This window comes from Temnothorax nylanderi, unplaced genomic scaffold, assembly GCF_030848795.1.
Source record: "Temnothorax nylanderi isolate EJ_2023f unplaced genomic scaffold, tnyl_v1.0 TNYL_tig0019_pilon, whole genome shotgun sequence".
In the NCBI taxonomy this organism is placed as follows: Eukaryota; Metazoa; Arthropoda; class Insecta; order Hymenoptera; family Formicidae; genus Temnothorax; species Temnothorax nylanderi.
Window position 1 is genome coordinate 1,317,416 of NW_027249081.1, and position 11,823 is coordinate 1,329,238.

Consider the following 11,823-nt stretch of genomic DNA (forward strand, 5'->3'; position numbering starts at 1 on the left):
AGTCTAGGGACTATGGCGCGTCGGTGGATCGCGTGGGCCGGGGCGTCATCTAGTCGGCCATTCTACGTATCGCAGGAATTCGGCCGCTGTAAAGCTGCCGGTTTTGCCGTGTCCGTCGCTTCACCGCGCGAGCATCTCCACCACCACCACCACCACCACCACCACCACCACCACCACCATCACCACGATGGATTCGATCCCGAGGACGCGCAAAGGTACGACCCCTCTTGGCTCTCGAGACACCCTCCAACTCTTATCTCGGCGAAATAATGTCGGCTAGCGATATTTTAACACGCAATAGATACTCGTTGAAAACGAGGGGGGGGGCTCGGTCCGAACTTGTCGGTCGACTAGCTCGATCGACGGGATATTCGGAGAACTCCTCGCGCTATAAAAAATGACGTTGAACGCGCTGCAATCGGATATGAAGTGGCTCGGCTCCACGCTAGTCGTCTCCGACGATAACACGGTCGCAAAATTGTGTATAGTCGCGTGACATTAGTCTTTTGCGTTCGCATCGTTTCGTCTCGCGTCGCAATTGTAAACGCGCACTCCCAACGTTTCGTTAAATCTGTAATGTTTAACGTTGGTGGGAACGTACGTTTCCTTTTTTTTATTACATCTCGAGACAATGTTTACGCGTCGTGTTTTTTAACCAGTTTCCATCATGTTATTCTATATATTCTATATATAGTTATTCTATATATATATATATATATATATATTTTTTTTTTTCAGATATCCAAGCGCCCATAAGAGAGATACGCTCGACGAGCAAAAGGGAGCTCCCATTTACAGCGTCGGAGAAGGAGAGGCGGTGGCGGCGGAGGCGGCGGCGGGTTGCCAGCTTGGGAGATATCGGTTTCCACGATCGGGATATATATGACGGTAGCGACGACAATATTGACGGCCGTGTTTCGTCGATTCTTTGCCCCGCGACCCAGCCAAACAACAACGGCGGGGGCACGCCGACGAGAAAAACTTTCAACGGCCCCGACGTTTGTTCAAACCCGAAAGATTTGGGTTTGAACAAACAATTGGGTTCATGGATCGAATTTATTCAACGGAAACCATTAATGTCCGCGATACCCGTAAGTATTGATATCGTGACTCGATATTTTGTGTGCGCTTGAACGGTTTAAATTCCACCAATTTATTTCTTATCCGACACTCGATCACTTCCTCCATTCTTCTCCATTTCACCGCAGGTTACCAAAGACAAATTGCTCGAAAGACGCCAAGATTTAAGGGGGCTTGAAATTGAAAATCAAGACAAATTTTGTCGAGCGCTCGAGTCGATCCCATTACCGGTACTGGAACAATTTCCAAATTTTAATCCGGTCTCTTTCAAAAAGTTGCAACGTCTGCGTCTACATGTAAAAGCTAAATTACGTCTGTTACAAACACAATTGTCAAAATTACAAAAGGAAGATGAAAAGACGCTATACGAGTTTCCGGAGACACCTGGTGGGTCTGCGTCGTCAGATTCAATTGAATCACCAAATTCACGCATGTCTGAGTGTCGCTCGACAAATGACCGTGACAATTTTGACGCGTCGCGTACCTCGGTATCGAAATGTACTCGCGCACTCTTTCGTCGTCGAGACTCGGCGGCAAGCGTAACTATGGAATCGCATATAAATGCCAAGGAGCACGATAACGGCGTGGAACCTATGGCAGCAGCGGTTGAGCCACCTGAAAATACAGCGTCGAATAAGAAGAGTATTTTTCGATTGAAAAGACCCATCAGAACGGTATTGGGCAGTCAAGTTTCTAAAAGGATAGCAGAAATGTGGAAAAAGGACCGACGACGGTCCACCAAGACAATTGATTCTTCAGTGGCGTCCGATTGTGATTTCGTTGAGGATATTACGTTTAACGACGGTAGTAAAACGCCGTCGAGCAATGAAAAAAATATGCAAGGAAATGTCGTCTTGGGCACTCCGGACAGCAACCCAGGTAACAAAAGTGTGACAAATGACATATAAATCAAAGACTTTTTCCACCTACGAGTCGTTGATGAAAAACAAAATACATGTAATCTTATATAGAATATCATTAAGGAATTTTGGCATTTACTTTGGCGAGAATCGGGGAAGGGGTTACGGGTTTTTCTGTTCATGGTGGTAAGTATGTATGTTAATATCCCTGTGTTGACGAACCCGAGGATTCGCGCTCGTGTGTCGTATCGCGTGGAACCCCTCTCCGGATAGAGGGGGTTCCTGTTCGTCTCGTTCGTACACGTCCTGTGGTTCGTGTACGTTTTTTATCTATGGGATGTGGATTTCTCCTCGGTTGAATTGTTCCGCAGCCAATGAAGAGACCCCTCAATGATATGACTGCCCGCGGTCATTATCATGAGGGCTCTCTGAGGCGGTCGAATGGCGACACATGTATGTCTTGGCCATTCGACTAGGGATTTTATTCCCCCGAGGATCGTAACATCCCTGGAATTGACCTGTCGTGTGGTCTTGTGTTTTACGGTTTACGGTTTTTCTGTCGCCTCGGCGTGAAGACTGTCGTGACATGTGATGTAATGGTGCAGTCCCATGGTGCGGAATGTGCGCAATGCGGAATTGGCGGAACGCTCGTGATTGGTTGGACATTCTGTACGCTCGTTCCGCAAGTTTTTCTTCGCAATCCGCAAGTTGCGCAGCGTTGCGCGTTCCGCATACATTTGTTTCCTTATGTCCCATGGAGCGCAATTTGCGGAAGCGCAATTGACGCTTGCCAATCAGAAATTCATTCCCATAGAGTCTTCCGTTGTGTCCATGGTAATAGCGTATATTATTGGCTGGATACAAGTTGCGCTTCCGCAAATTGCGCTCCATGGGACACTAGAAAATCAAATCTAGCGGAACGGAAATCAAAACGACATATATGAAAAATAACATTAATGCCATAACCTATAAAACGTGACATGTATAACGACATACTGTTTTAATAATTATTATAGACTGAGATATTTTCCATCTATTAAATTGAAATGGAGTCCGACGAATTGTTTTTAATTATTAGTGTACTAATAAAAAAATTAAAGACATGTATGTGTGTCTTTGAAAAACAAAACATACGTCAAAAAATTATAAAGTTGTATACGTTGTACAACATTCTTTTAAAAGAAGAAAAAAATAAAAAACAACGCAAATATTGGGTGCGACCTATATTCAGCGCTGAAAGAAGATTTGCACAAGGAGCGAGTGATAATCTTGTGCAGGAAATGATAATTGAAGACCCACATAAATATATAAATTATTTTAGAATGTCATCTCTATTATTTGAAAAATTATTAGCATTAGTGGGACCAATTATTGCTAAGGAATATGTTATTCGTGAACCAATTTCACCTGTTATTCGACTCCAACTAACATTGCGTTATTTAGCATCAGGAGATAGTATGAAATCTTTATCATACGCTTTTAGAGTTGGACACAACACAATTTCTAAAATTATAAGAGAAACTTGTGAAGCAATTTGGACTTGTTTAAAAGGTGTAGTTTTTCTTGAAGATAAGGAAGAAAGCTGGAAAGGTTTAGCAGATGAATTTGAACGATTGTGGAACTTTCCAAACTGTATAGGAGCTGTTGATGGGAAACATGTTTCAATACAGGTACATTTCAAATTAAAATTTTCATTTAAATAATGCTTAAAATGCTATTAATGTAAGAAATGGTTCTATAAAATATAAAAATTGATTATTTAACGCAATAAAATAGTGTTATGAAAAGACAATACGTGTTTTATTGCAGGCACCATCAAACTCAGGTTCAACTTATTATAATTACAAAGGTTATCACAGTATTAATCTCCTTGGTGTTAGTGATGCAAACTGTTGTTTTACGATGGTTGATATCGGTGCTGAAGGAAGGCAGAGTGATGGGGGAGTATTCCGCAACAGCAAAATTGGGAAACGATTTGAACATAATCTTTTTAAGTTGCCAAGTCCTAAAAAATTGGAAATTGGTGGACCAGAACTACCATATGTATTGGTAGCAGACGAAGCGTTTCCACTATCAGTGTACATGATGAGACCATATCCTCGACGTGGTAACCTGAATATTAAAAAAAAAGTTTTTAATTATAGACTTAGCCGTGCAAGGAAAATTGTGGAAAACGCGTTTGGTCTATTAGTGGCTCGATGGAGGATATACAGAAGGCCAATCATCGCAAGTATCAGCAATGCACGTAAAATTATTAAAGCAACAGTAGTACTGCATAATTTTATCATACAAAATGAAGAGAAAGTAAATGGAAACAATAAATACTTACATACAAGTGAAGATGGTACATACACAAGTTATGGAGTCAGCAATATGGAATTATGTGAAGGCCAAAGCAATAATAATGCTATAGCAATTAGAGAATCTTATGCTACATATTTTCAAGAAACTGGTGCTTTAGATTTCCAGTGGGAGAAAGCATTGCAAAATGATTTTTAATTGGTTAATTTTGTTATTTGGTCGGATTATGACAAGTTAAGAGACAAAGTAATGTTTAATTTTTATTTGCGAATCGGACCGTGCGAATTTTTTAACGTAATGAGAAAATGCGGACAACTTTGCATCCGTTTGTACATCCACATCTTGATGATCGTTCCAATTGCATTTAATTATTTGCCACGTGCGTTGTGTATTTTATTGTCTTTTTAAGTTCTTAAAAATATAGGTTCCTAATACGCGAATCATGTTAAATGTGTGTATCCCTAGAATTTTGCATATATATTGTATTATGACGACTGCCACACTTCATTCCTCATTTAATATCATATATTATTAAAATAGGTGGTATTTACATATTATGGCGTTTATTGAAAAAATAACATCTCTTGATTAGACATTTCTATCATCTGTCTAATATCACGCTTTCTCACACCATGTAGTATACATACATTCTGTGTGGGTGTTATACTTGTCCGTTATTATTTGTTAATTAACATATTGTCAGAAGTGATAAAATATTTCCTATCATGGTAACAAACTCACTTTACACACAACCTATTTGGTATCTTGACGATAATAAAATAAATGTATTTTTTTTACTTATAATAAACTTGAGCATGTATTATTAAATAATTTGTACTTATAATAAACTTGAGCATGTATTATTAAATAATTTGTATTTATAATAAACTTAAGAATGTGCGTGTGTGCCAATATAATTAAAATATATCATCTTTCGTTTGACATTGTTTCCAATTTATTTTGTTCTTCCATCACCATTGACAGAAGCTTTAATTGTAGTAACGAACGTTCTTTATAAGGTAGTTTTCGGAGTGCTTCATCTAAAATAAGTAAAAATCCATCGATTCCATCAGGCTTACGCGCGTCTTGTAATGCTGAGATTACACAGTCGCGGAATTCCTCACTTTGTTTCGTTGAGTTATCCAACTTTCGTTCTAAATATTTACAACATAAATAAACATTTATAAAGCAAGTAAAAATGCATTACATGCTGTTGATTTAAAATTTACTTTTTGTATTGAACGTTCCACTTCCTGTAGAAGTTGATGGTAACGATAAAGAGACGCTGTTGGATCGTATTCGTGGTGACATTGATCTTTCATTGTTTTCAGTAAAGGCAGAGATATTATTTTCCGTTAAGGCAGAGATATCATTATTTTCAGTAAAGGCAGAGATATCATTATTTTCAGTAAAGGCAGAGATTTCATTATTTTCAGTAGAGGCAGAGATTTCATTGTTTTCAGCAGAGATACTTTGTACATGGGCGATCGGTGATAAACTAGTACAAGTGCTACATTAAAAAAAACATTTATTTTATTTATTTTTTTATTTATTTTTTTATATATTAACTATTATAACATTATTAATTATTTAAACTTACGTTGATTTTTCAAACACATCATCCAAAAATTTCATTTGCTCGTAAAATCGAAAAGAACTTTTTTTGTGAACTTTGTCAGCACCAGATCCACTTGGAATATACGCGCGTTCCTTTTTTTTTGCTTTCATGAAACAGTCTCTAAGATAACGCCACCTTTTCTTTACATCTGATAGATTTAATATTCCTATAAAAACATATTACGATTAGATAAAAAGTTTTGTTAAACTTATGTTACTATTGCAAATCGTGAAAAGAATTATACACATTTTTACAAAATAAAATAACTCTTATGAATGTAGATTTGATAAAAAGAAAAATAAGAACTTCAAACAAAAGAAATAATATAATTTTATGACAAAGATAATTCTACTTATATATGCACAAACCTCCCAATGAATTACAGACTTCTTTCCAGAGAGCATTTTTTTTTAAAGTACTTCTTTCATTGGCTGGGATTCGATGATCGTATAGTGCTCGCTTTTGTGATACATAATAAATTAACAACTCATCGCTGTCAATATCTTCGTTACTCTCATTAATAGGCTGATTATTTGGTTCATTTAATTCTTCTTCGAGTAACACTATAATACAAAGCAATAAAACATTTACAAGACAATATTTTTATAAAATAGAATATCATTTTAAAGAATAATGAATGTATTATTACTAAATCAAAACTTACCAACTGTAACCACTGAATTTTCATCTATACGTAATTGATGAATGGTATCGTCAAACGGATGAAAACATGAATGCTTTAATAAATCGAAGTGTTGTGATAAAATATATCCACAATACCCACATTTTTTGTCCTATGCAAGAGAAAATATAATAGAAAACAATTATAACCTCAAACTTGCGTATTAGAATAACCCAGGTAGCAAGTTGACGTTATATGTCGTCATTTTAACGTCAAAATGACGATAAATGTCAGCTTGTTATCTGGGAAGTAATAAACTTATATTTTGTAATTATTATTAAATATAATTGTACATACATTAGTATAAAATTATTAATTATAAACTACATTATCAAAGGTTAAAATAGATTTATTAATATTCTTACGTATCTGTGTTGAGCAGATGACATTTCGAGTTTTATAAATCTTTTCAGTCTTCAAAGTTCACTCAAACAATTCCGTATACGCTGCGCAACTTGCATATCAGTGCGGATTGCGGAGAAAAACTTGCGGAACGAGCGTACAGAATGTCCAACCAATCACGAGCGTTCCGCCAATTCCGCATTGCGCACATTCCGCACCATGGGACTGCACCATAATGGTGCGATCCCATGGTACGGAACGTATGCGCAATGCGGAATTGGCGGAATAAAGTCTGTCCAATCGCAGATATTCCGCCAGTTGCGTTCCGCTTAAATATAATTTGCCGTGTCCCATGGAGCGGAATTCGCGGAAGCGCAATTGACTTTTGCCAATCACAAGATTGTTTCCCATAGATCCTTTCATTGTATCTATCGGAACAGTGTATATTATTGGCACGTACAGACTACGCTTCCGCATTTTCCGCTCCATGGGACACGGCAAATTAGATTTCGGCGGAACGGAATCACACGTACATATATGCAATACATCTGTCACATTAACGAATTCCATTCATAACCTACAAAATTGTCACCAATTGCCACCAAAGCAAAAATTTAAATAGTTTTTAATAATATTCTTACGGATCTCTGTTGAGATTCTGATATTTTGTCTTTTTACACTCGCACACAAGGACACAAGTAGGCTTCCGCAGTTTCCGCACGTATCAGTGCGGATAAAATAAAAACTTGCGGATAAAAGTCGGCGGAACGAACGTAAAAGAGGTCGAACCAATCACGAGCGTTCCGCCAATTCCGCATTGCGCATACGTTCCGTACCATGGAATCGCACCATAATGCCTAGTGTATCCCGCGTGTCGTGATTATAGTCCTTAGTCCTGTGTTTAAGGGAGAGGAGTTTTAGTGGGTGCAAGCCCCACATACCCCGAGTGGCCGGCCTCCGGGAATACGCGAGGTATTTCTCCTCTTCCTATGAGAAACAAAAAAAAATTCGTAATATATTCTCCGTTTGTGTCACATATGCAGGATGAATAATTACACTGACGTCATTAGTGTCAATTTTGTCTCTCTTTCGTTTACATGAATCGAGAGTTCTGGTCGTTGACTTTCTATCAGAATCCGCAACATTGCTGTTCATCGATCTTAAAAATGATTATTATTCTGCAATTATATATATAATATATATACAGTAATTAAACAAGGAAAATTTAATCGGTGTTTGAAAGTTTACAGTTATGCATATTACAAGACTATATAAAGACAAATTATCATTCCCAAATTTAAATAACCATAAAATTTCATTAATGCATTCTATATATTTGTATTATAGTAATTTGTTTAAAGTTAACTCTCCGTCACACATATGGGGCTTTAAAGCCCCAAGCGAAATTCTTTTCTTGCGTTTGTTCGCGAAGAGAAGAAGGCGCTGTTTGGTATCTCTCCCTTTAAAAAAAAAGTTGACAGTATGTTAAAAGCAAATCAAATAATTACTTATCAACACGTATACATGTATGACATTCGGATATTCAATAAAAGTATTTGTCTTCTATATACTAAAGACTTTAAATAAAATGCGACATTTTTGTTATTTTATTTTCTTTATATCATTTTACTATTTATTTATGCTCAACCTGAATTGCATTCGCGATTATTATATAATTGCATAAAATTTTACTGAACTAAACGAATATAATACACACAATTTTTAAGAATTACGAAATTTATTATAAATTTTGTTATCGATATAGATTAATATATTATTAATATAGGGAGAACGGGTAATAATTGTTACGGTAGAGTTTATTTAAAACATGTGCTGGTGTTTTACTATATAGCTGTGATTTATTAGCTTTATTTTTACACCTTGCGTCATTATTGTTTTCCGTTATTTACAGTGAAAACTGATTTCTTCTGCTTTGCGTTACAAGCAGGAACTAAGGCGTTAGAACTTTAATAATAGAAATGTTACTAAAACGAATTATTATTATAATTATTATTATAATTATTTATTTATTTATTTTGTAGTACTATCATATATTGATGTAGCAGGCACATTATTTTGTGATTCAATTATAGGTGTTTCTTCTATCTTTCGCACATGTGATTCGAGCTGTTCGTTTCCGGTGTGTTTGAAGAATTTCACGTCTAAGCGGCATCATACGGCTGTAATTTGATCGGATATGCTGGCTCATTACGATCAATAACCCAAATCGATCCGTTTTTGCCCTTTTGAATCGCCATGACTGTAGATTGTGCAACATGCACAGCACTGCAACAAATGCGTTATGTTCCCGAAAGAATTTTGATACAATTTTCTTATTACTATGTTATAATAATATAATAATGATAATGTTAATCATTTTTATATCTTTCTCTTATATAGGATATTCACATATGCATGTTTTCAGTACTAAGGACAATATTAATAATAAAATAATCAAGAAGTGCATTTGATAAGAAGAACGGCATTTCTGTCTGTCAAAGGTAATAATTCTAATCCTAATTATAATTATAATTATAATTGTAAATTAGTAGCAAACGTGGTTACTGTGCTAATATATATCATATATGACCGCTACAATTATATTACGTGTTTTGTATACTTACGATTGAGAGTTATAAATACTTTTGTGTATTTCATCCGTATTCTCTAAGAATTTAATAAAATTTTTGTCGATACAGTCGAGACTTTTGCTTATATCATCAGCTATCATTGCCGTTTCTGTGAAACCAGGACACATTGTTAGAATGCGAACTCCTGTTTTGACGTAAGATCTCTGAAAAAGATATTACTTTAATAAGACTTTTTATTACAACAGAGAGCATGTATTATATTCATGATAAAGTATTTTAGTAGTATATATGGAGGGGTAAAAACCACAGTGATGTAAGTCAAATTTATTTAAATATTTTCTCGTGTTCATAGATGCAATCTGTACAATATATAAATTGCATCTATGCACACGAGAAAATATTTTTAAAAATTTGACTTACACCACTGTGGTTTTTACCCCTCCATATAAAGATTATAATTATAAAACTAAAAGAAAGAACACAACGATCGTATATAAATATATATATGTCTGTATTATAAGATGTTCTTTTAAATATCCTTTATGGCTTTAACAAAATTAAAATTCGAAACTTTTTTACGATGTTTTCTATTATTATTTGTATGCATGATTTTTCATGCTTCCTTTTGGAAGAGTTAAAAGAAAATATAGTCATTGTAAAAGCCTATCTATTAGTAATATTGCAAGAGTGAGGATTCATGTTGTATAAATATAAATTACCTCAAGACTGGAGCCAAATCCGACGACAGCATGTTTAGAAGAACAGTACACCGGACGTGCATAGAAAGAACCCAATCCAGCCATAGACGCTATATTTACTATGGTACCCCCTTTGCCACCTTTATGTTTGCCCATGTAATCTAAGGCCAATAGCGAACCGCGAATTACCGCTACCTATAGAAATAAAATGTGTAGTAATTTACTTAATGTGTACATATATTTGTGATTAACAAAATTGTATATGTCATGTTTATATAAATACGAACAATATATGTATATAGTACATGCTAATGTATTTATTTATAATAATTAAATCAGTCTATATTTTATTTTAACTCTTCCAAAAGAAAGCATGAAAAATCATGCATACAAATAATAGAAAACATCGTAAAGAAGTTTCGAAGATATTCTAATTTTGTTAAAGCCATAAAGGATATATATTTAAAGAAACATCTCATAATATAGACATATAATAATTAAATCACTTTATGAAGTATATTATATTCCAAAATTCTTATTTAATGATAATCTATATTTCCGATTAATGTTCTTAAGAAGCAAATCTTAATAAAATTAGTAAATAATTATTTAAATTAATCGGTTGAAATTTAATGTTTTATTACTCACAACATTAATAGCAAACGTTTGCTCGATACAACTGTCATTACATATCCCAGCATTGTTAACAAGTATGTCAAGACCATTGAAAGCCTTAATAACTTGCTTGAATGTTTCTAAGGATTAAAATAATTGGTTAGTATTTAATGCTCTAATTCAATGGATATTTCGTGTTTAAAAATGTAAAATAAGTTCCGTGATTATCGCTGATAAATAGTTTCATAAGAATTATTTAAGAGATTTGACTTACCGTTGTACACTTCCAAGTTTGTTACATCAGTTGGAAAGAAGCTGACACGTTCTTTTCCAAATTTTTCTTGCAATGTTACTGTTGCGTTGTAACTTCGTGCTACCGGCAAATCGAGGATGGCGACTTTCTAGAATTATTATAATAAAGTAGAGAGATAATACCGTTTTTCTCTATATTTTAATTTTTAGTTGTAAAATACCTTCGCGCCTTTACGCAACAAATCTTCAGTAATGTGGTAGCCAATGCCGGACCCGGCTCCTGTGACTATCGCCGTTTTATTTTCCACGTTGTCCATTATTATCGATATTGCCTTGAGAAAATTAAATATCAAAAAGATTGTGAACAAGAAGAAATGCGCGGCCGTATGCAATGCTTTTATAAGTCAACAATCAGACTTGCGTACAGTTAAGTTATAAGGAAGATAAGGCAACATTTTAAACTTTTAAATATGCTATCTCCACACTTATCGCCAAATATTTTGTGATAATTAGAAGTTATATTTTAATAAATGTTTAAGTTTAGGAGAGTTTTGAATTTCAATTATGTTAGGTTAGGTTACACACATTTACGTTCAATAGTAGGAGCAAGGCGTTCAACATAGGTAGAACGCAAGTATAACAAACATATGTATATGTATGTATTTTATGTACATAATCACGTTTCTGTGATAAAGAAAAAGCAATCGTAAATGCTCTTATTAAATAAGAGCTTTTAAAAAATTATCTTATTTTTTTATGTGTATTCGAGTAATTCTATGAACAT

At 34.9% G+C, this 11,823-nt stretch overlaps 3 protein-coding genes across 7 annotated transcripts; 1 reads left to right on the top strand and 2 right to left on the bottom strand.

Annotated features, from left to right (window-relative positions):
* The first annotated feature begins 47 nt into the window (after positions 1 to 47).
* Positions 48 to 9,581, top strand: LOC139769022 (putative nuclease HARBI1). 5 transcript variants are annotated; one of them, XM_071699758.1, is made up of 4 exons: positions 48 to 215; positions 739 to 1,091; positions 1,209 to 1,959; positions 8,977 to 9,581. In XM_071699758.1, exons 1-4 carry the CDS (start codon positions 188 to 190, stop codon positions 9,072 to 9,074), a joined length of 1,230 nt encoding a protein of 409 aa, XP_071555859.1. In that variant the 5' UTR covers positions 48 to 187; the 3' UTR covers positions 9,075 to 9,581. The 5 variants fall into 5 exon arrangements, with proteins under 5 accessions (XP_071555859.1, XP_071555861.1, XP_071555860.1 ...); XM_071699760.1 differs by lacking the exon at positions 8,977 to 9,581 and adding an exon at positions 2,052 to 3,142; XM_071699756.1 differs by lacking the exon at positions 8,977 to 9,581 and adding an exon at positions 3,750 to 5,183 and having other exon boundaries at positions 62 to 215; positions 1,209 to 3,610.
* LOC139769024 (uncharacterized) lies at positions 4,788 to 7,043 on the bottom strand. The gene is made up of 6 exons (XM_071699761.1): positions 6,907 to 7,043; positions 6,524 to 6,653; positions 6,228 to 6,422; positions 5,842 to 6,025; positions 5,471 to 5,751; positions 4,788 to 5,395 (listed from the first exon to the last, which is right to left on the bottom strand). Exons 1-6 carry the CDS (start codon positions 6,928 to 6,930, stop codon positions 5,169 to 5,171), a joined length of 1,041 nt encoding a protein of 346 aa, XP_071555862.1. The 5' UTR covers positions 6,931 to 7,043; the 3' UTR covers positions 4,788 to 5,168.
* LOC139769026 (15-hydroxyprostaglandin dehydrogenase [NAD(+)]-like) lies at positions 8,718 to 11,455 on the bottom strand. Its single transcript, XM_071699765.1, has 6 exons — positions 11,261 to 11,455; positions 11,062 to 11,188; positions 10,821 to 10,927; positions 10,194 to 10,367; positions 9,508 to 9,677; positions 8,718 to 9,169 (listed from the first exon to the last, which is right to left on the bottom strand). Exons 1-6 carry the CDS (start codon positions 11,354 to 11,356, stop codon positions 9,046 to 9,048), a joined length of 798 nt encoding a protein of 265 aa, XP_071555866.1. The 5' UTR covers positions 11,357 to 11,455; the 3' UTR covers positions 8,718 to 9,045.
* Positions 11,456 to 11,823: the final 368 nt, after the last annotated feature.

Coding starts and splice junctions, on each gene's coding strand:
- LOC139769022 (XM_071699756.1), top strand. CDS start 2,987: ATGGAGTCCGACGAATTGTTTTTAATTATTAGTGTACTAATAAAAAAA. Junction 3,611..3,749: donor GGAAACATGTTTCAATACAG/GTACATTTCAAA, acceptor GTTTTATTGCAG/GCACCATCAAACTCAGGTTC.
- LOC139769024 (XM_071699761.1), bottom strand. CDS start 6,930: ATGTCATCTGCTCAACACAGATAC. Junction 6,026..6,227: donor AGTCTGTAATTCATTGGGAG/GTTTGTGCATAT, acceptor ATGTTTTTATAG/GAATATTAAATCTATCAGAT. Junction 5,396..5,470: donor TGGAACGTTCAATACAAAAA/GTAAATTTTAAA, acceptor GTAAATATTTAG/AACGAAAGTTGGATAACTCA.
- LOC139769026 (XM_071699765.1), bottom strand. CDS start 11,356: ATGGACAACGTGGAAAATAAAACGGCGATAGTCACAGGAGCCGGGTCC. Junction 10,928..11,061: donor AAACTTGGAAGTGTACAACG/GTAAGTCAAATC, acceptor TTTAATCCTTAG/AAACATTCAAGCAAGTTATT. Junction 9,170..9,507: donor AGTATTTATAACTCTCAATC/GTAAGTATACAA, acceptor CATTTGTTGCAG/TGCTGTGCATGTTGCACAAT.